The sequence below is a fragment of the Canis lupus genome, chromosome 10 (assembly GCF_011100685.1).
Source record: "Canis lupus familiaris isolate Mischka breed German Shepherd chromosome 10, alternate assembly UU_Cfam_GSD_1.0, whole genome shotgun sequence".
NCBI classification, from domain to species: domain Eukaryota; kingdom Metazoa; phylum Chordata; class Mammalia; order Carnivora; family Canidae; genus Canis; species Canis lupus.
This window is the reverse complement of record NC_049231.1, coordinates 9,802,307-9,824,857: the sequence shown is the minus strand read 5'-3', so window position 1 is coordinate 9,824,857 and position 22,551 is coordinate 9,802,307. Positions and strand designations below refer to the sequence as shown.

The following is a 22,551-nucleotide window of genomic DNA, read 5'->3' as shown; positions in this document are numbered from 1 at the left end:
AAGCTCTCAGTCATTGCTTAGCCAATCTATCCTAGAGGTAGCTAGCTAGCTACCTTAATTTTTCCCTCTGAAGTCAGCTTCCTTAATCACTTCACTGTTCTAATTTTTTAGATACTCAAGGGGCTAAACCTGAATTCATTATTAGAAACTTTTTTTTATGAAGGTAGGAACCATCTATTTAATTTCCTTGATGAAATGCTTATTTATGTCTAGAACTCTATTTAGTCATTTTTGCTCTTGTTCATAATACTAATATTGATACTACTAATAAAAATGACTGCTCTCTATCCTGACCTAAAAGGTTGCTTTCTGAACCATCATCAAGCCTTGTTGAATTAAGCTAGGTAAAATCATCCATCACTAGCATATTTACGGGCCGTGTCTTCATGATCATTGGATATGTATTTAGGAAATGAAAACTGTTCTTAATATTCATGCCTTCAGCAAGCTTCTATTGAGCACACACTATAACAAGTAATGCTTGATGCCTGTGGCAATGTCAAGAAGCAGAAGACTCCTGGCTCTGTGATAATAATATGTAAAATCTACTAGCTTCTTCCTGTGAGCCAGGCCCTGGTCTAAGTGCTTGATGTGCACAAACACATTTAAATCCACTCAACAATGATATGCGATTTGCCTTGTTAATATCTGTATTTTATAGATAAGGAAACAAAGCAGGGATAAGCAAGTGGCTGCCCAGGATCGTACAGACGGATTTGAACCTAAACGATTTTATTTCAGAATTGGCTTGTTTAGCACAGGCTTTCCCGTAAAAACTTAGTGTGTAATAGGATAGATCAGACTTACACATAAGTTGCAATTAAATACTATAAACAGGAAGATATAGTAGTGCAGGGGGGTTGAGGAGATGAGAGAAATATAGATGCAAAGGAGAGGTAGGGTATGAATAGGACTCGAAAGATGGAAACAGTATGGTTTGGGAAAGAAATAAAAGTGGATGGTTTAGCATGGAGTGGAAAGATAAACTCTGGAACCCAACATCCCTGGATTCATATTCTGACTACGATACCTATTAGTTTCAAGACAACGTCTCCTGGCCTCAGGCACTCAACCCATCTTGGTTTTAATGAGCAAAGTTATGAAAGTTTGGAAGCATTATGGTATGTTCAGGGGATGAAAATAGTGAAAGGTAGAGGGAGTGCAAGGGGGGTATTGGGGCAACTCAACAAGTGAGGGAGGGAAAGAAGGGCAGGCATTGGTGTGGAGCATTGTAGCTGAAGACAAATGAAGTAGGTATGAGGAATTGTTGGAAGATTTGAGATGGAAGAAAGATAACTTGTCATCATTTTACTAAGATGGAAACATAACAACAAGGTTGGCAGGGGTGTGGTTTGGAGTAAGGACAGGCTGAAGAAGTGAATCCGGGGAGGCTACTGATATGGCCCAGGTGAGAGATGATACAGGCATGAATCAGGGCAGGTTTCATGGAAAGGAAGGAGAGAGATTCCAGAATACTTTCAAAGGTAGATTTGAAAGAACTTGGTAACCAATTGGGGATTTGGGATTGAGTCAAAATGTTCCTCAGATTTTCGCCCCAGGGGCCTGAAATGATGATAATGCCTTTTGCAGAGAGAAACTGCAGTTAATTTAGGAATGAATCAGAGTTGAAAACTTGGGTGTCAGCAGTATAGATGACTTTGCAAAGTTTGGGTGCAAAGGGAAGGAGAAAGCTGGAACTTTGTCAGTAATCTTAAAGCTAATTTAGGAAGGTAAATCTCTTGGATTACTACTTTTAGTTAGCAAAACTAGAAATTAATTATATATTATGGAACCTTCTTTTCATTCTCATCAGGGACTTTTCTTTTTTTTGGATGAGGCATTCCTTTGAGAACTTAACGAAGACTGTAGACTTTCTTGTATCCTCAAGTGTGTATGTGTAGGCGTGTATGGCGAGGGAGGGAGAGTCATAAACACACACACACAATTTTGCATACAGTTTTAGGGAGTTCTAGTATTTTTTTAAAAGATTTTATTTATTTATTCATGAGACACACACAGAGAGAGAGAGGCAGAGACAAAGGCAGAGGGAGAAGCAGGCTCCATGTAGGGAGCCTGACGTGGGACTCGATCCCGGGTCTCCAGGGTCACACCCTGGGCTGAAAGTGGCGCTAAACCACTGAGCCACCCAGGCTGCCCAGTTCTAGTATTTTTTGAGGCCAGGCCTGTGAAACCCAAGAGTCTGCTCTGCATAACTTTTTTTTTTTTTCACACATTAATATTTTTTCCAACTATAATTAACTGCCTGCCAGGTATTGTGCTAAGTGCTTTACCTATATTGGCTCATATGTCTCCATATAGGTGTTACATTTCAAACAGGAGGGAACACAGAATGGGGTTAAATTGCCCAGAGTTAGAAAGCTAGTGTATGGTGAAGGCAGGGTTTGGAGAGGTCTCTGTATTAGGTTTCTAGAAGATAGAGGACCAATAGGGTGTGTGTGTGTGTGTGTGTGTGTGTGTGTGTGTGTGTGTAAAGAGCTTTGGTCTCCTGAAGTGGCTCATGTGATTATGGAGGCTGACAAGTCCCATGATTTGCAGTCCACAAGCTGGCAACCCAGGAGAGCTGCTGTTTTAGTTCTTTTCTGAAGCCCAAGGCCTGAGACCCAAGAGATTCAGTGGTGTGGTTCCCAGTCAAAGGCTCGCAGCCTTGAGACCCAGGATGAGGCGATGTTTCAGTTTCCGTCCAAAGGCAGGGAAAAGCTGATGTCCTAGTTCAAAGGCAGCTAGATGGAGGAATTCTCTCTCACTCTGAGAAGAGTCAGGCTTTTTTGTTCTATTCAGACCTTCAACTGGTTGGATGAGGGCCACCCACATTAGGGAGAGCAATCTGCTTTACTCAGGCTACTGATTTAAATGTTAACCTCACCCAAAAACACCCTTCCAGAAATACCTAGAATAATGTTTGGCTAAAGTACCTGGGCACCTCATAGCCTAGTCAAATTGAAACATAAAACCACTGTTGTTTCTCTGACTCCAACTTTTTTGCCCAGTACTGTCATTTTAAAACACACCCTATTTTTCTTAGATGACCTTTTTTTTTTTTTTTTTGCTTTCACACATGCCTTACTTAAATTATTCATGTTAGAGATTCCTCTCCCATGTTTTCCCTTTCCCCAGTGATGTTCCCCTAACTGAAGATTTTATTTTATTTTTAAATTTTTTAAAAGATTTTTATTTTTATTTATTCATGACAGACACAGAGAGATAGAGAGGCAGAGACACAGGCAGAGGGAGAAGCAGGCTCCATGCCGGGAGCCCAACACGGGACTCGACCCTGGGACCCCAGGATCACACCCTGAGCCAAGGCAGATGCTCAACCACTGAGCCACCCAGGCACCCCCTAACCGAAGATTTTTAAAGTTAAAAAAAAAACAACACTTGGATTCATTCTGTTTGCTTTCTGCTCTTTTTCTTCCCCCAAGAAGATAAACCATCTAAGGAAACTTCTTTCATTTTAAATGTTGAAAAGGGTTTTGCAGCTAAAAGGGAGTTAACAACATCTAAAAGACTCCATGGGTATCCACTCGAAGTGCATTTCAGGTGTTAAAAAGAGTCTTCAAATTCACTGCATGCAATAGAAAAGAAGTGCTGGTTTTCAGTTAGCGGTGTTGAAACTTTCAGGTGGCTGCTTAGTATGCCATGTGTGTGTTTGTAAAAGTCAATGCACGATTAAAAAAAATATATTGTCGATGTTTTTAGGCCCTAGAGCAAATCCAAAATAACAGCTGGGATTTTACATCTCCCAGGGGACTCCTCACACTCATGAAATTCAGTCCCAAGAAGTCATAACACTCTGTTAGAGTGAAGGCCCAGGAGGCTGGGAAGCTCACTTGTCAGAGCACAAAGGAAATGAAAGGGAAGCTGCTCGTTCTGTCACACACACTTTCAATTCTTTAACGGCCTGAGTGGATCCAAATAAGCTTGAAAAGGTGATCAAATACTAAAATTAAAGCTTTGGGTTTACAGGTCTTTTTCTCTTTTCTAGCAGGTGAGGGAGGTACTAGTAGTAAGAGAACACATCTTCATTTTATTTTGAAGATTGTAAACAGAAAAGTAAGCAAAGTGAGACCCAGTTTAGAAATGTGTTGTGTGGCCTGTACAATCAACTATGCACACTAACTAAAACAATTAAAGTAAAATAATTAATTAAAGTAAAACAATTAAATTAAACTGAATTCTGGGGGAGCCTGGGTGGCTCGGACGCTTGAGCTTCTGGCTCTGCTTTCAGCTCAGGTCATGATCTTGGGGTCTTGGGATCAAACCCCCCCCATTGGGTTCCCCACTCAGTGTGGAGTCTGCTGGGGATTTGCTCTCTCACTCTGCTCTGCAGCAATCCCCCCTTGCTTGTGCACGTGCACGCTCTATTTCTCTCTCAATAAATAAATTGATAAAATCTTTGGAAAAAAAATAAACCGAGTTCTGTAAACCCAGACTGTAAACCCATTCAAACTGCACTGATAACTTGGTTGGGCAGATTTATCCTCAAAAAAGGAGCACAGAGGGATCCCTGTGTGGCGCAGCGGTTTAGCGCCTGCCTTTGGCCCAGGGCGCGATCCTGGAGACCCAGGATCAAATCCCACATCAGGCTCCTGGTGCATGGAGCCTGCTTCTCCCTCTGCCTGTGTCTCTGCCTCTCTCTCTCTCACTGTGTGCCTATCATAAATAAATAAAAATTAAAAAAAAAAAAAGAAAAAAAAGGAGCACAGAGCGCCTGCATGGCTCAGTTGGGGGGGCATCTGCTTTGGGCTCAGGTCATGATCCTGGGGTGCCGGGATCGAGCCTCACTATGGGGTTCCCTGCTCACTGAGGAGCCTGCTTCTCCCTCTTCCTGCCTCCCATTTGCTATCTTTTACTCTCAAATAAATAAATAAAATTTTTTTTTTAAAAAAAGGAGCACAAAATTCTTTTTCTATAATAGGCTCCACACCCAATGTGGGACTTGAACTCAAGACTCTGAGATTGAGGGTCACATGCTCTACCAACTGAGCCAGCCAGGCACTCCCACAATGTCTTAATGTAAGTGAATTGATGTCTAGAAACAGACATTGCATTGTAATTGCAGTCTTTAAGAGGCATTGATTTTCAAATTTAATGAAGGAGAAAAATACTACAGCTCATATCCTACTGGCTGGTGGGCATCTTCCTCATAAAGGTCCCACTAGCACTACAATTTCCTTGGAACGGATTTTTATATAGAACGCTTGGAATATGAGATGACTTCAGACAATGGAACTAAGTTTTAAATGATTTAGATTTTTATTTTTTTCTGGTTTGATATTAGCAAGTGATCTCAGTGACGAAAAGGATTTATTGGGGGCATGGGGTGATGTGCTAGACGTAGCCCAAGTGAGGTTAAACACCGTCACCATCAACCATCACTGACAAGCACTTACTGTCTCTGGATCTGGGAATACAAAGGGATAAGCCGGATTTGCCCCTCATTGAGCTTAGAGCCTAACTGATGACTTACATGTACATACAAAGAAGACACCAGACATTGGATATTGATGAACAACTGTTTGGACGATATGTACTTTGAGGCGGGGTGCATAGGAAGCCATCCTTAAGAGTTTCTTCACCCCAATAAAAATAAATTTATTTTAAAAAAAAGTTTCTTCACCAATCTCAGTTGTACAATCTGTAAATAGTATCTGGCCCTCACACACAGTAGAATGTATTAAATTGATCTTCCACTACTAAACTGTAATTTTTGTCCTGTATCTCAAGCCTTAGCCCAGAGTCTAACGCAGAGCAGGAATTTTGTGTCTCTGAGTTAAAATACTATCATTTTAACAGTTGTGAGCGGGAATTCCTTATCTACTATAATCCATCACTTATCCTAGACAAATCCTAGGAGGACAACTGCACCCCTGACTGTGAGGTAATTATACAAGCATGACTCAATCCACACCTTCGTACAGGTCTTCTGGGTTATGTTGTTAGAACAGCTACATACCTATAAGACGCTCCATAAGATGCCATTAAAACAGAAAGCAAGTACAGCCAATGTTGTGGTCGTTTCCATGTCGTCAAAACCTAGATCTCTGCCATATACACATCCTGGTTGTAGCTGGCCTTGGCCGGTTCCTTTGGGGAAATCAGTGATAAACCCCTTTCTCTCCATAAGACCTGGGGTGGGGTGGGGGGCGGGAAACGGGACTGGATCCTGAAACAAGATTCAGTCCAAAGCAGCCAAGGAGTCTTGTTTGTTTCAGGACAGAGGGCGAACCATTAAGAGCAGCAGGTGTGACGTTCGCATTGATTTTTCTGGATTTTACTTCTCCAAGAGTCTGGAATGGAGATTTGAGCAGCTCAGACTGGATTTCTATGGATAACCCCCTGGGAGGCTTGGGCCCCACCCTCCCTCCCTCCCTCCAGCCCCTCAAGTCCTTTACCTTTCCAGCTCCTGGGCCTGGGCCTCTCCTTAGGAGAGCTGCCACTTGTCATTGGCAGCTGGTCAGTTCTGGAATGACAGCTGCCCCCCGCCCCCTCCCCGGCCAAAGGGGCAGTGGCAGGAGCAAACATTGCAGCCTGATAAGTCTGATTATGCAGGGGCAAGGGGAAAAAAAAGATCCTATCTTTCTGGGCTTTCTTTTTGTCTTTTTGGAGGTGAAGATGTGGGTGTCATGCAGCCAGGTCCCCACCCCAGGGGGCGGCAGTCGGGGGTCACAGCCCCACAGGGCCGACAGTCGCCCAGTGTCATCCTGAAGGCTGTCAGGAGCCCTTCCCAGGATGTCCCGGGACATCACCAGCCCCCCCCCGCCCCGGGGGGTACCTTCCAGGCTGCTGTCCACCCCGATACAGCGCCGCTGTCCTACTGTGACCACGGGCAGCGACTGACCCTAAAACCTGGTCGGGAGACCCTTGCTGTTGTTGGGGACGGGACTGACCCCTTAGCCCGGGTCCCCTGGCTTCATCGGAGACAAAAGAGGTTCTGCGCTCACGCCCTGCCCGCTCCGCCGGGAGACGGTTTCTGGGGGCGGCGCGGCCATCCCCAAAGTTGCTCTTCCCCTTAGTTGAGGGCGAAGTTAGCGAATCCGGGGCGGCGGAGCCTCCCCTCGGGGCGGGGGTGGGGGTGGGAGGGGGTGCGGGCCAGGACCGGGGAGGGGGGCCGGGAAGGGAGGAGGGCCGGGGAGGGGGAGGGGGAGGGGATGCGGGCCAGAGATGGGGGCAGGGAGGGGGTGAGGGCCGGGGAGGGGGTGCGGGGCCGGGGGGGGGGACCTGGGGAGGGGGCGGGGGTGCGGGCCAGGGAGGAGGACCGGGGAGGGGGTGCGGGGCCGGGGGGGGGTGCTGGGGAGGGGGAGGGGGTGCGGGCCATGGATGGGGGCCGGGGAGGGGGTGCGGGGCCGGGGCGGGTGCTGGGGAGGGGGAGGGGGTGCGGGCCATGGATGGGGGCCGGGGAGGGGGTGCGGGGCCAGGGAGAGGGGGCCGGGGAGGGGGAGGGGGTGCGGGCCAGGGAGCGGGGCCGGGGAGGGGGAGGAGGTGCGGGGAGGGGGTGCGGCCGGGGAGGGGGTGCGGGCCGGGGAGGCCGGGGAGGGCGGGGAGGGCGGCGAGGGCTCCGCACCCGCGGCTCGGTGCCAGCTCGGCGCGGTACCTGGCGGCAGGCGGGCGGCCCCGGGCGCGCAGGCAGTGAGCGCCCCTTCCCCCTGCCCCCGCCCCTCCCGCCCGCGCCCCCGCCCGCGCCCCCGCCCGCGCCCCCGCCCCCCGCAGCCCCGCGCGCGTCTCGGGGGAGGCTCGGCCGCCCGGCGCCCGGGGAGCCCGCAGCCTCAGTCCTGCCGAGCTTTGTGCGGCGGCGGCGGCGGCGGCCCGGGTCCCACCTGCTGGTGGCGGAGAGACAAGGAAGGGGAAGGAGGCGGAGGCGGAGGCGGAGGCGGAGGAGGAGGGGCGAGGCGGCGGCGCGAGCCCCCAACCCCCGCCCGGCCCGCGCCCCCCGCCCGCGCCCGCGCCCGCCCCCGCCCCCGGGGCTCCGCCGTCCGCCGCTCGGCCTGCGCGCCGCCCCCGCCCCCGCCCCCGCCCCGCCCCGCCCGGCCCGGCCCGGCCTCCCGCGCACGCCGCCGCCGCCGCCGCCAGCCCGGCCTCGGAGCCGCCGCCCGGCGCCGCCTGGATGTGCCCGGGAGCCGCCTGGGCGCCCCGGCCCCGCTGAGCCCCTGAGCCCCTGAGCCCCTGAGCCCCGCCGAGCCCCGGAGCCGGGAGAGCGAGCCCGAGCGCGAGCCGGCGGGCGGACACCATGCCGGGCTGGAAGAAGAACATCCCCATCTGCCTGCAGGCGGAGGAGCAGGAGCGAGGTGAGCGGGCGGCGGGCGGCGGGAGCGGGAGCGGGAGCGGGAGCGGGGTCCGGGCCGCGGCCGCCCCGCCCCTCCCCCCGCGCCCCGACCTGCCCGGCCGCGGGGGAGGGGCGCCCTCCGGGGCCGCGGGGGGGCGAGGCGCCGAGTGGCGGGATTTGGGGGGCGGGGAGGGCGCCGCGGGGGCAGCGGGGGCTCGGGCGGAGACGGGGGCGTGGAGGGCACCCGGCGTCCCGGGGCGGCTCGCACGTGGAGCCCCGCGCGCCTGCCGACGGGTGGGTGCCGGGGGGGTCCTGCGGGGTTTTAAGTGACTTTTCAAACTTTCCTCCTCCCGCGGCCTCCGGCAGGGCTTCGGCGGGGCTGCTGCGCCCGAAGTTGCCGGAGACTGAGCGGGGGGCGCGGGGGCGCGCGGGGGGCGCGGGGGCCCGGGGTGACTTATGCCCTGGCGCAGTCCCCGCTGTCAAGTTGATTCCGCAGGACTGCGGGCTTTTCGTAGTCAGTGTCTGGTTCCTTGGGTGAAGGCGCTGCGGGAGGACCTCGGGTGCCCCCGCCCCGCAGACCGAGCTGGGCGCGCCGCCGCCTCCAGGTGACGCGACCGCAGGAAAGTTGGAGGCCGCCTGCACCTGCCGGGCTCGGGGCCGTCGGGTCACGCCGTGCTGCCGGGATGCTGCAGAGCTTGGCCAGGGAGGCAGCTCGTACCCTGCGGGCGATGCGCCGAGGGCACCAGAACCTCCCCCACGGCACCCCCGGGTGGGCTGGGGGGGCTCGGGAGCTGTGCGCCCGGGCTGCGCTGGCCTCCGGGGGCACCTCGGCCGGCTGGATCCACCAGGGTTGATCACCCCCGCGCCCACCCCCGCTCCTCCCACCCGAGCTGGCCCTGGCTTCGAGGAAAAATGCTTTAGAATTGGCTGTGTTTCAGGATGCTGGGTCTGCATGGGCTGTGGCAACAGTCGATGCCGAGGTTAAATGGTGCCTGCTGGGTGGGTGCCTGGTGGGTGGGTGGGTGGGTGGGGGGTGAGGAAAGCAGGAGGCGGCAAATCTGGTGTGTGGAGAAGGCAGGGTTGTCAAGGGGAGCTTGAATCCAGCAGCTTGATGGGTTGGTGTGGAGGGTGGTTGGGTTACTGGGCATGCCAAAAGTTTCAGGGCGTTTGAAATCCTGCTGACTGCTGAAGAGCCAATGTACGATTTCCAGTTTTTCTCTAGGTGGCACAACCTGTCTTTGGTTTATGTCGTGTTTAATGACTCAGGGAATTCATCCCTTTTTAACCACTTCCTTATTGGGTACGTGCATTCATTTTCCAGCGCCCTTTCCTGGCAGGTGACCTTAGGTTTACCCACTCAAAAGGCTGCCCCTGCTTTAGAGTTACCCTTGCTTTTCCCTTTCGTAAGTCATATCATCTTCCAGGTTGCAAAGAGCGGTACCAATAATTCATAACCAGGTAAAAGCACTAAATGAAAGCACTCTGTCAAACACCGAGGGTCTGTCCTGTCAACTAGATGTCACCATGGACTTGGCGCTAACTGGGCCTGTTTGCTAAAAAACCACTGCAGTACCGCCGACAAGTTTTATCCGAATGCTGAAATGGGTAGATTTTTGGATTGTGACAAAATGTACTTGTATGTCTTTTAGAAATATATGGTAACTTTGCAAGATGATCGCCTAATCTGCTTGGTGCAGAGAAGACTGAATTTCCTCCAGAACATAGAAATCTGAGGCAGAAATTGCGTATTCCACTTTATCTTCTCCCATAGGAGAAATAGGGATGTTTATGACTTGGTGTCTTTTTACACCTTAAGGATTTCTTCTTGCTCATATCATGTGATGCTTTTCTGATTAGTATTGTTTCGGATTTAATTGTGGCATTTCTTGTCGAGGTCTTGATTCGTTGGGAATGCACAAATATATGTGATTTGTTTCTTTTAAAATCTCCTACCTGGTTTTTGTGTCTCAGTTACTTGTGAGTGCACATATATCCGTACATATTTAAATTGATTGAGCTGACTACATGATTTTTAATGCATGTGTCAAAGGACACTGCTTATAATTGGCTTGTATTTTGGAGGGTATTAGTGTAATGAGCAATGTTTTCTATTTGCATTTGTAATCAGCTTGTATTTAGTCCCCCCCACCCACCTTGGAATTTATGACTTTAAAGGATTCAAATAGTATTGAATTAGTTCTCTTTACATATAAACAAATATATTGAACCATCAGGTTGGTCAGGAAAATAATGAACATAAAGGGAACAAGTACATTTTAAATTTTGTCTGGGGATCACATTGGCCAAAATGCTGATTTCTAATATCATTAGATTCTAAGGTTGGTTGTGCTCATACAACCATTGCTTTTTCCACATCCCTCTCTCCCCGCAACTGCAATTTACAGTTAAGCATTGTAAAACCTGTTACGGAGACTACTCTAGCATAACATTTTTTCATGTAGATTTTGTTTAGCTAAATCTCTTCCTGAAACTTAATGCAAATTAAGTTTAATTTAATTAAGTTTAATACAGACTGCTAGCTTCTTTAAGGACCACATATTTGAACAACTATTTCTTAGCATTATTCTTTTTTAAAAAATGCTAATCTCAACTCAAAGATTTAGGGAAACTGCCTTCTTAGTATTATCACATACTAAGAGAGACTTGACCAATCTATAGGATTTCATGCCATACCTACACAGCATTCATAACTTGGGTTCATCTTGAAGGCTTCTGTCAAGATGATGTTGAGTGAACTATTGCTACTGCATGCGATGCTGAGCAGAGAAACCGTAACATATGGGTTGTTGCAGTTAATGCAGTCACTTCTACAATGACATGTTAAGATGCACCCATGTACAATGACATACTATTAAAATTCAGGACACATTTCTCTGTCTTTCCCCTCCCCGGGTTTTCTGCTTGAGCTGATACACCCAATCCATTCAGAAGTCATCTAATACACTTTTGGGTAAATGTTTTAGGAGAAGAGAAATGATACTGAAAACTATTTAATAACCCACTTGAATTAAGTAATGTATTAGTTGTTTTAATCTGCTTATTGGTTTCTCATGTGTAATAGAAATATGACTGTTAAGGAAAGTCTTAGTAATTAATGATGTTTCCTTTGCCTTGTAGCTTCCCTTCTGATTTCTGTGGCTTTGCTTAGTAAATGTTCGCATGTGTATGTGTGTGTGTGTGTCTTCATCAGGGAGGAACGTATACATTTTATATATAGCTCCCTTCCTCCTTGTGTTTCTGTTCTTAAGTTTTGGAGGTATACAGGTAAACTTGAGAACTTCCTTTTGGACTTCTGTAGAAATTATCATGTCTGGGATTTGGCTTCTGTTTTGTTGACTGAGTATTTGGATCTCTTAAGATACAAAGAACTTAATTTTTACAAAATATCTATGAGAAAGCACAGGGGGCTTAAGTGGTGTGCATTATTATTATATCTTTGGTCCATTTCACTTTCCATACCTCAAGGAGATTTGGTGACCTTATTCTATACAACCTACTTATCAAAAATTCCAGTTTGAAATTTGACTTTTGGCTGGGGAGTGCTGTGGGGAAAAGAGAAGAAATCAAAATGCATGGAGAGAATGCTATGTGTTGGGCATGGTGTTGGACACTTAACATGCATTATTTGGTACAATCCTTACCGCATGCCTTTAAGGTAGGTATTATTATTTCCCCTGACAGATGAAGAAACTGATGCTCACAGAATGAAAAAAAAATGCCTGAAGTTATAAAGCCAAGACTTAGGGCACCATTTTCTGAAGAGCTACTTCAAAAAAAGAAGTTAAGTTACATTTTTTGACATGAAATTTTTAGCATTATATATGTATACATACATAACACACACAGACACTTATATAAAACATGGATTTTTTGCATCTAATAAACTGACACTAAATCTTTCATCAAGAATTTGTCAGAAGAATTTTTAGTTTAGTGGGACAAAGCTTCCAAAGTATATTTTGGACATTTGACAAACTAACCAGATAGATTTATTAAACTCTAACAAGAAGGATTGAAATGTCAACATATTTTTAAGGACAATTGTTTGACTGCACTTAAAGATAGTCATTTAAGTGAATGACTTTCCCCACCAATGATTCTATATATATATATATATATATATATATATATATATATATATATATATATCTCAAATTGCATAGTTTTCATTCTTTTTCAAAGAGTATTTGCCATGAAGGCAAGAATTAACAAGAATTCGGTATTTTCCCTCACTGCAATGATCGGGGAAACCACTGTATTGTTAATAGCCATTGTGCATTTGCTCTTTTGCCAACATTTTATTTAATTAAAGCCATCCATCTGAACTCTCAGCCTAGCTATCTATTAGAAGGCCCAGTAGCCAGACAAAGGGACTTCAGATAATGCTTTCTTCTGCAGTAACCCGATTGGTTTTTTTTCCACCAAGAAAAAGAAGTATCAACTTAAACTGGAAAAGGATATCATAGTTTTAAAGACTGTTATATTAAATGTTGCATGATGGCTGATGGTTTAGGAACTTAGGATCTGATCAGCTTATTTTTACTTAAATTATGATAATAGTTAAGTAATATAAATAAGAAAGTAATAGTAATCCAAAGTAACATATCTAACCAAATGATTATTCAAATGCAAAAGCAAAACCTGGGTTTGAATCTCTTGTTTTATCTCTTATTAAAGTGTATTGCTTCATAAATTCAAGGGTTTCCTAATAGAATTAGAAAAACCTATCAATACAAATGTCCTTATTCAAGAAACCTGCTCGTTTAGGCATGTCAGTGACCAAACAGTGCTGTCAGTTTTATGGGAAATTTATTGTTTTTTAACTATATATGCTGATTAAAATGCACCTGACCAAATTTCTTACCGCCTTTCATTTCAACAGTGATTAAACTTTAAGCAGCAAATCAGGTGTTGAAAAGAATGTGATGACGTGGTTAGTATCCTAGATGGATTCCTTAGCTCCCACCCAGCACAGTGGTGGACAAGAAGGTACTAGAAGTTGAACAACAGTGGGTTTAAATCTCTTCGGCACTTCTAGCTCTGTGATCTTTTAAGTTCTCAGACCTCTTGTATTCTCTTCTTGAAGATGAGGGCAAATAACATCTACCTCATGGGAGGACTAAATGAATGAACAAATGTGGAATTTATGTATGACAGCACCTTTCATATAGTGCCAGGCTCAGTAATAGCAACTCATTATTTGTATGATATCTTGATACAGATCTGTCGACTTAACACCTCAAGGTGTCCTGCTGAAGAAATGATGACTTTGTATTCTTTAAAAACTTCATAAACTAATAAAAGAAAAAAGCCCAGCATTTTGTGAAAATGTACTAAACGTACATTTTAGTACATTTAGTATGTAAATGTACTAAAACAGAGAACGTTATGAAGGCGAGGTCACTGATATATGTCCTAGTCTGGCTGACACAAAGATGAAGAAGCTCTTAAGGCCACTTTTTTCATACGTTTAGCAAACTTTTATTTACCACTAACTGCTGTGATGAGAAAATCAGGGTTCCCATGTTCAAGGAGATTATTATATATCTATAGTTAGAGAGTTATGGATCTGACGAAGAACTCAATACAGCTTCTCTTCTGGAAAGATTAGTGCTGAGGGAGCAGAGAAGAGGGATTGACTGTGCTGAGGAGGTGCTACAGAGGAAGTGTTAAAAGACTTGAAGGCAGGAGAGGAACATAGAAGGTTGGGCTGGGATGTGAGGGTAGAGATTTCATGCAATGGGCATGGCATGCTCCAAAGCATCATAGAATAGAATATGTCAGGAACCACTGTTGGCTTCTTAAGGGGCTGGATTGTGGGCTTTGACCATGCACATGGAGTGTAGAATATGACTATGCCCTTCCCCATAACGTGGGGAAGCTGGGTGGAGAAGATGAGACGTAGAGGGCCAGATTTAGAAAGAAGTTGTATGTCAGATTGAAGAGTTCAGATTGTCTTCATCAGGCAATGAAATTGGGTCAGTTGAAGGGTTTCTGATAGAGACGTGAAGGGATCAGGTTTATATCTTGGAAAAGTCACCCTGGAGGCGAGGAGAAAACATTGGAAAAGGGAGGGACTTGAGGGGTGGGGTCACTAGGAGGCTATGCCCTGTTTCAGGCCATGCAGAGATACTCAGGAGGGGGACTTGGTATGCAGGTGAAGGTGGGAAACACCACCAGGTGTGGGGGCCATGTAGGTAGTGATTAGAATCAGAGTCGTGTCTTAAAACCCAGTGCCTTAAACCAGAGACTGCTTTCTTTCTACCTCATATTGCCTTTCTTTATTTCCTCTTTAAGTTTATGTAGGGGAAAAAAAATGTAAACACGTTCTGATAGAACAATGTGAAAATCGAGGGCCACCAAAGTGATTGGATCATGGTGAAAGCTTAACGTGCGCTGTTTTTTTTTTAATTATGTAAAATTCATATACTGTCTAATCCTAAAGGAAAAAATAATTATTATCCTGTGCATTAATCTTCTATAACTAATAGGAAATTTTAAGTCATTTACTTATTTATTTATTTATTTATTTATATTTTTTATTTATGATAGGCACACAGTGAGAGAGAGAGGCAGAGACATAGGCAGAGGGAGAAGCAGGCTCCATGCACTGGGAGCCCGACATGGGATTCGATCCCGGGTCCCCAGGATCGTGCCATGGGCCAAAGGCAGGCGCCCAACCGCTGCGCCACCCAGGGATCCCAAGTCATTTTTTTTTAATTGAAAGAAAAGAGTGATAGTTATTATGCTGTGGAAGTGTCTTTCGTAGTAATAGAATTCGGTGGGTTTTTAATATTATTATTTTCTGAAAACAGCTAAATGCTCTTAAATAAAAGTTTAAAAACACTTATTATATGAGACTCAAAATTAGAAAACTGGGATTCGGGGCCTCTTTTAGCCATGCTCCGAATTGTTTGGCCTAGCCACAGACTCCCCTCTGAACCTTCCTTTTCTCCTCTCTGAATTTAGGATGATTCTTGACATGCTGACCTCCTGGGGTTATGTTATGGGGGTGAAAACTGTTATTGTTATAATACAAAGAGGAGAAGTAAAAATCTTAATTCTCAGAGCGCCTTGTTGGCTTAGTCGGTAGAGCATGTGACGCTCTATCTTAGGGTTGTAAGTTTGAGCCCCATGTGGGGTGGAGAGATTACTTAAAAATTAAAAAAAACCTTAATGAAATCTTAATTCTGTCTTCCAAAATGAAACTGTTATGAGGTTTCTCTGTTAGGCTCCCTTTGTTACAAAAGGACTCAAATGATGCGACTAAATTACAACATCTACAAAGCTGCACAGTCTAGACAGCCTCTTTTCTGACTGCCCTTGGAAAAATCCAACTCAGATGCCGAGTAGACCTTGCCACCTGCGCCCTGTTATTCGGTTTCTGCCTCTCTCTCCAGTCCAGGCTTCTGATCTCAACCCGATATCCAAGGGACCCTCACTTCTCAAATTGAAATCATGTACAGAACCTTTTTACGGGAGAAAAAATGTCTTGCAGGTCTCTATTGCTGACTTCATTTTTATTATGCTACTTAAATATATACTGACATAAAACTAGGTGTAAACTCCTGATGCTTATGGCTCTCGTACAACCACAGAACCAAAGCACATTTTACGGATGAAATACAAACAAAACTACTAAAAAATCAATAACTTTCAAATTAACGACATTTATTTCATGTGACTTGATATTGTTTGCCTGAAACTAAATCTGCTCTTGGAGTGTGAATATGGTACTTGCCGCTGTGGAAAGTAACATCGTCACATGCTGCCGTGGAAAGTTCTAGCTTCACTTTTTTTTTTTTTTCTGGCTGAACTCTTTTGGAACCGTGGTTTTAACAACCTGTTGTCCCTTGTTCTTTCCTGGGCATGAACACATCATTTACATGTGAAGTCCTCCATTCTTATTGGTCTGTTTTAAATATTTAAAAAATTTTTTAAATTTTTTAATATTTTAAAAAATATTAAGTCCTTCATTCTTATTGGTGATCCTAAATATAGTTAGTAGCAATATTAGGCTGCATGCTTATCTACTTTAGTGCTTTTTAATTTTTTTTTTAATTTATTTTTTGGGATGCCTGGGTTGCTCAGTGGTTGAGTGTCTTTGGCTCAGGGCGTGATTCTGGAGTCCCTCGTGCATGGAGCCTGCTTCTCCCTCTGCCTCTGCCTCTGTCCCTCTCTCTCTCTCTGTGTGTGTGTGTGTCTCTCATGAATAAATAAACAAATAAATAAATAAAATCTTTAAAAAAGTTACAAAGTAAACATTTATTTACTTATTTGAGAGAGGGAGAGAGAGAGAGCACATGTGCACAACTGGGTGGAGGGGTAGAAGGAGAGGGGTTGGGGGAGAGAGAGAGCTCAGTCTCACAACCCTGAGATCATGACCTGAGCTGAAACCAAGAATCAGACGCCTAACCACCTGGGCCATCCAGGTGCCTCCCTATGTTAGTGCTTCCTAAGTTATTCCTGGTGAAGGAGTTTTTTCTTTTTTTTTTTTTTCTCTTCTTTTCATTTTTCTTTTCTCTTCTCTTCTTTTCTTTTTCTTTTCTTTTCTTTTCTTTTCTTTTCTTTTCTTTTCTTTTCTTTTCTTTTCTTTTCTTTTCTTTCTTTTCTTTCTTTTTCTTTTTTAATCCTATTCTCTTATGTGGTCCTATATAGCACAGTGAGTGTACTGTGTCTCACCTGAGTCTCACCAAACCTGTATTTGTCTATACCCTGTTCAGTGAGATGAGCTCGTTAATCCCAGACTTGGACGTTGGAGCAATGCCAGATTGCTATATGAATTTCTAAACACCTATCTTCATTTTCAGCAGTTATCTAACCATGGACAGGTAATAAACAGTTTCCTGATCGGCACTGATCACAGACCAAACACTTGGAACACTACTAGTTTAGAATATGTTTATGTAGCTGGGGTTGGGGAGAAAGGTTCAGAAGGATGGAAGAAATGTGTGTGTGTAAAAATGTACACACTACCTTTAAGATATGTAAATGAAACAATTTATTTTCTATAGTTGCTCGCACCTTGCCTTTGAGATCCCATCCATATGGAAGATGGAAAACACCTGATCGTATTAATTAAGAGCATATTAGTCTTCAGCTTAAAAACTTCAGTTTGGTCATTGCTCTCATTTCTCAAGGGGTTTCTCCTCCCTCATTCTCTGAAGGGGAAAGCTTAGTATCTCCATGGCCCTGGGTGAAGGGCATTTTATTCATTGTGTGACCCGCACTGTGTCCATTGCTCTAGACTTGGCATGCTCGGTGACTGGGCGTTGTGCCCTGGTCTCCACTGAAATGAGACTGTTCCCATTTGGTCTTTGAATGTCCTCCTGGCAGCTGATTTGGACTTCCTGGACCTTGCCATTGTATCTACTTGTGAGATCCTTGTAGCCTGTGACCTTCTTGTCAAAACTAAGCCTTTTCTAGGTACCAGTCCCGTCAGCATTTCTGTATCCCTCCTGGGAGCCAGCAAGCACTTAACTCTTTCCCTTGAAACATGATGGAGTTTGTGGGATCTTGGGAAAGGTGCCCTCATCTGGACCTGTCTTACAGTACCTTCTGCAGACATCACCATTGGATTGCTCCAGTGCCATGTTGAATGTGCCGGTGCCAAATAACCATCATGCTAGGTGATGAGGGTCATTGGTCAAAATGTGCACAGTGCCCGCAAAACCACACAGGCATTAGTTTTTCTCTCCTTTTGCACTTGTCAAGGAGTTTTCAATCCTTGCAGGGTATTGGACACTTCTATCTGATCCTGTGTCCTACCCTTTCCTGTTTTTTTTTCCCCATTCTCTACCCTTTCCTGTTTTTTTTTTCCCCATTCTCTACCTTTCCCCATTCTCTACCCTTACCTGTTTTTTTTTCCCCATTCTCTGCTGTACCAGATATCTGGAGTGGCTTCAGTGACTTGAAGACTTAAAACTAGAAGGGACAGGAAACAGGAGGGCAAATGAATGATCACAGGGAACAGTCCTGTTTCTATTTTAGGTGGACATCTCTTCCTAAGATCTGAACGTCAGACAAGAAAGAAAAAACAGTCCAGGGATGATGTAGCTGGAAGCGGGCGAGTAATTTGACCAGTACCTTCTGTTGGTCTACCTTGTAAGCACACCTCTCTCACTTAATAGCTTTACTAGAAATCTGCCCTTTATATTGCATCACCCAAAGTGTGAACATGAGAACTGACAGATTTCTTCTCAAGACTGGGAGTGTAATTTCAATGTGCATTAACCATTAGATGTTGATGTGTTTTAAAGGCTTACTTTATATTTCGAATAAAGATGTGTAGAAGACATCAGTAGGTATGCTTGAGACTTCTTTGGAATTAATGTTAGAATTATTATCTTGCTAAGTATTTATTTTGTCTTCACAGTTGTTGAATATAGCAGACAATATGAAAAATTGACAGCATAAATTAGTAAAGCCTATGTTTCTGTAGATACAGTTCATTATTTGAGAAAAAGTTGAGGAATATAGATTTTACTTTAGTATATTAAACAACAACAACAAAATGGTAAGAAATCACATAGGTGAGTATTCAGGTAATAACGTAGTACTTATTTGTTCTTTTCTTCTGATATATATACTGTGAACAGTTTTCCCCCTTGATATCTTCTAATGTCAAGTATTTATAACTCCAATTACTGATATTCATAAATTCCATGACAAAGACTGAGCTGGGTGCGCTGATATGCTCATGAAGTCACACTTTGACAGTCAGACGGATTTCTACATTGCCCTCTTCAGAACTGTCAAGATTGTTGACTAGAGGAGAATGGTATTTAAAATTAGATTTTTCAGATGAATGCAAGTGTATCTTTTTAAATGTATAATTTTCTAGTATGTGCAGGGCACATTTTCATTAAATGAAAACCTTGAACAAAGCAATATAAATTTAGTTTTTTTGGTGTGTGTGTGTGTGTGTGTGTGTGTGTTACTGTTTCACTTTTTCCCCTTATAATTTTAGTTAGAATAAGAATTTGCCAGGCTAGAATCAGACACCTGTAGTGCTGCTGCATCTGCTGAGAAAGCACCTCATCTGGCTTTGTTCGTGAACTTGAATGCTGATACATCATGCGTGTGTGTGTGTGTGTGTGTAAAAGCCCTACCAATGAAGAGTAGTCTTATTTTCCCATCAACAATGTATATTATTATTGGGTGTGATCTGGGCTCTGAATTCAATGACTTCATTTATTCAAAACCCTACCCTTTCAGCCTCTACTCATCATACTGAAAAAGGCAGGAGGACAGTGTCTTAGTCTTCTTGGGATTTCGTAACAAAATACCACAGACTGGGTGGCTTAAACAACAGAAGTCTTTGTTTTTTTTTTTCCTCCCTGTTCTGGAGGCTAGAAGTCCTTGATCCAGGTGTCTTGTGTTTCTGGTGGCAGCTCTCTCCTTGGGTTGCCAACAGCGACCTTCCCACTGTGTGTGCTCACATGGCTGTTCCGTGGAGTATGCATGAGGTAGAGTGCAAGAGGTGGAGAGAACTCTGTCCTGTGTCTTCATATAAAGACACTAATCCTGTGGGATCAGGGCCCCACCTTTATGATGTCATCTAACCTTAATTCCTTCCTTAGAGGCCCCCTCTCCAAATACAGCCATGCTGGGGGTAAGGACTTCAACATGGGGACACAGACATTCAGTCCATAACAGGCAGGAACAGGAAATTCGTCAATGGTTTATATAATGTTCCTATACATTTCATCTTTCGGCATCTGGAAACTGCTCCTTTGGAATAGGAGATGGTATACTTAGAAGATGGCTTTAAAATACAGCCTCCAGTTTTTTTTGAACAGTTTCCCCATTGAGTGTCTGTCTGTGTTTCCTCCACTTGACTCTGGGGCAGGCTCGTAGTTGCATTAACCAGTAGGGCCTGCTGGACTGGATGCCGTTGCCTTCTGAGGCTGGGGTCTAACAGACCATGTAGCCTCCCCCTTGTTGGCTGGAGCACTTGTGTTTGGAGCTCTGGGCCACCTCCTGGCTCTTCTGCCTCTGAGGAGGTCACCACACTGTGAGAAAGTCCGTGCAGTTGGAGAGGCCGCACTCTGGTTGGCAACCCTGGTCTTCGGTCTCCCTGGCCTAGGCACCAGACATGTGAGTAGGGGAACCTTTAGTTGATTTGAGCCCTTGGTTGTTGAGTGCGCTGGCCTTTGAGTCTTCCTCGCTGGGGCCCCAGACCACCCTGGAACCGTCGCAAGCCATTCTCTCCATGTCATGTCTGAATTCCTGACCCTGCAGATGCTATCAGCATAATTAAATGGTTCTGAAAAGGCAGCTAAGTTTCGGGGTAGTTTGTGACATGGCAATAGTAAGTGGAACAGATGCCGTATGGCCCCTTTTTGGATCCCTCACCTGCTGTTCTATCACACTCTCTGGAACTCTTTGTTTATCATCAGCAAAGCCCTTTCTGGCCTCAGCCTCTCGGTGAACTTCCCCCTGCACTTTCTTGATGTAACTGAAACGTGGCTTTGCGTGTCAGGGCGTTCCTTCTTTTGTGCCCACTCATGGGGTGGTAGTTTTCATTCGCAGGCTCCTGGAGAAGGTTCTAGAAGGTCCTCTCTGGCCTTCTTTGCCATTTCCAGCCTGTCTTCCTTCCTCCGCTCTAAGACTTCCTGAGTTTGGATCTCCTCCACTGCACCCTACAAACCGCAGTCCCTCCCTGCTGCAGTCACCTCCCTGCGCGGGGTGACCATTTTCACTCCTGGCTCACTGCCACTTGTTCCAGTACTATTTCTGTCACGGTTCTTGTGATTTTAATATTCATTTAAATTGTCCCTCTCGTTCCCTGGTTTCTCCATTCGGTGTCCTTCTCTCTTTCGCTTGTGTGGCCACCACTGTGCCTTGGCTTCTCGCTTCTGTGGCCACATCCCAGGCCCGCTGTTCTCACCAGGTCCAGTGGCCTCTGCGGCCTCTAAGACCTTTTCAGAGTCTGTGAGGTCAAAACTATTTCCATAATAACACGAAGACATTATTTGCCTTTTTAATTTCCTTGTCTTGGGAGAGCCCAGTGTAATTTTCCAGAAGCTGCGTGATGTGATGAACATCTTCATTCTGGCAGCTCATGGAACGCATGTTGCATATTCTTGTGTTTAAATTTTTTTCTGGTTTAATATTAATATGGTAAATTTTAGTAGACATAACTCTCATAACCAAGAACTTTTTTTTCTTTTTTCTTTTTTTAAAGATTTTATTTGAGGGTGCCTGGGTTGCTCAGTTGGTTGAGCGTCTGCCTTTGGCTTGGGTTGTGATCCCAGGTCCCGGGATCGAGTCCCCATATCCATTGGGCTCCCTGCTCAGTGGGAATGCCTGTTTCTCTCTCTCCCTCTGTCTGCTGCTCCCTCTGCTTGTGCAAGAGCTCTCTCTCTCTGACAAATAAATAAAAAATCTTAAAAAAAAAAACAAACAAACAAACCAAAACTCCACTTGCTGCCACTCTAGTTTATTCCTTGCAATTTAATGTGGTTGGAGAAAAACGCTCTGTCAAGCTGACTGGTTTCGCTTTAATTTTGTGATCACTAATCCTCAGTGGGCCATTGGTGCTGCCGGCTTATCAGGCTGCATGTGTTGGTTAGTTCATTCATGCCTCTGCCCTCCTAGATGGCTGATGCCTCCTACTCATTCTCATTTCCTCGAATCTTCAACACCTCCTCTTCCATTCTCCCCCTCAGCTGAAAACTTTGCTTCCTCTTTTGCTTGAAAAATAGAAGCAAATAGAAGAGAATTTCTGACTGTGTCTTTACTCCTGTTACTATGGTTGAACTCTGTGCTGCTGTGCAAGGCCGGCGCCCTACTGTGCACAGGATCCCATTCCCTCTTGCCCACTCCAGGACACGGCTCTCTCTTCTCTCCAGCATTCTCCCCTCTGTTCATGCTCTCAGTCTCCCTCTCTGCCGCATTATCGCCATTCCCCATACATCGGGGATGGTACGTCACCTACTTTTTCACCTCTTTTGACTCTCAGTCCCTCCAGTTACCATTACAACTTTTTCCTCCCCTTAATACCAAATCCCTTGAGAGATGTCTCTAAACTCACTCTTAATACTTCTTTATTCTCTCGTGAACCTAGTCCAACCCAGTTTCGGTGCCCTGTCCTATCTTCTACTACCAAGATAACCAGTGACCTCTATTTTGTTAAATCCATTAGCCAGTTCTCAGTCACATATCACTTGACCAGTCAGTAGAATCTGAGGTAACTAACTACTGCCGTCCTGGAAATACTTCATTCACGGGATCGTTGGGCTTTC

General features: G+C 45.3%; 1 protein-coding gene across 1 annotated transcript in view; it reads left to right on the top strand.

The window, feature by feature from the left end:
• Positions 1-8,230: 8,230 nt before the first annotated feature.
• Positions 8,231-22,551, top strand: part of GRIP1 (glutamate receptor interacting protein 1) — a 660,770-nt gene continuing 646,449 nt past the window's right edge. Inside the window, exon 1 of the mRNA XM_038549945.1 lies at positions 8,231-8,303. Coding sequence (XP_038405873.1) covers positions 8,246-8,303 — 58 coding nt within the window. The 5' untranslated portion in view covers positions 8,231-8,245. The remainder of the gene's footprint in view (positions 8,304-22,551) is intronic.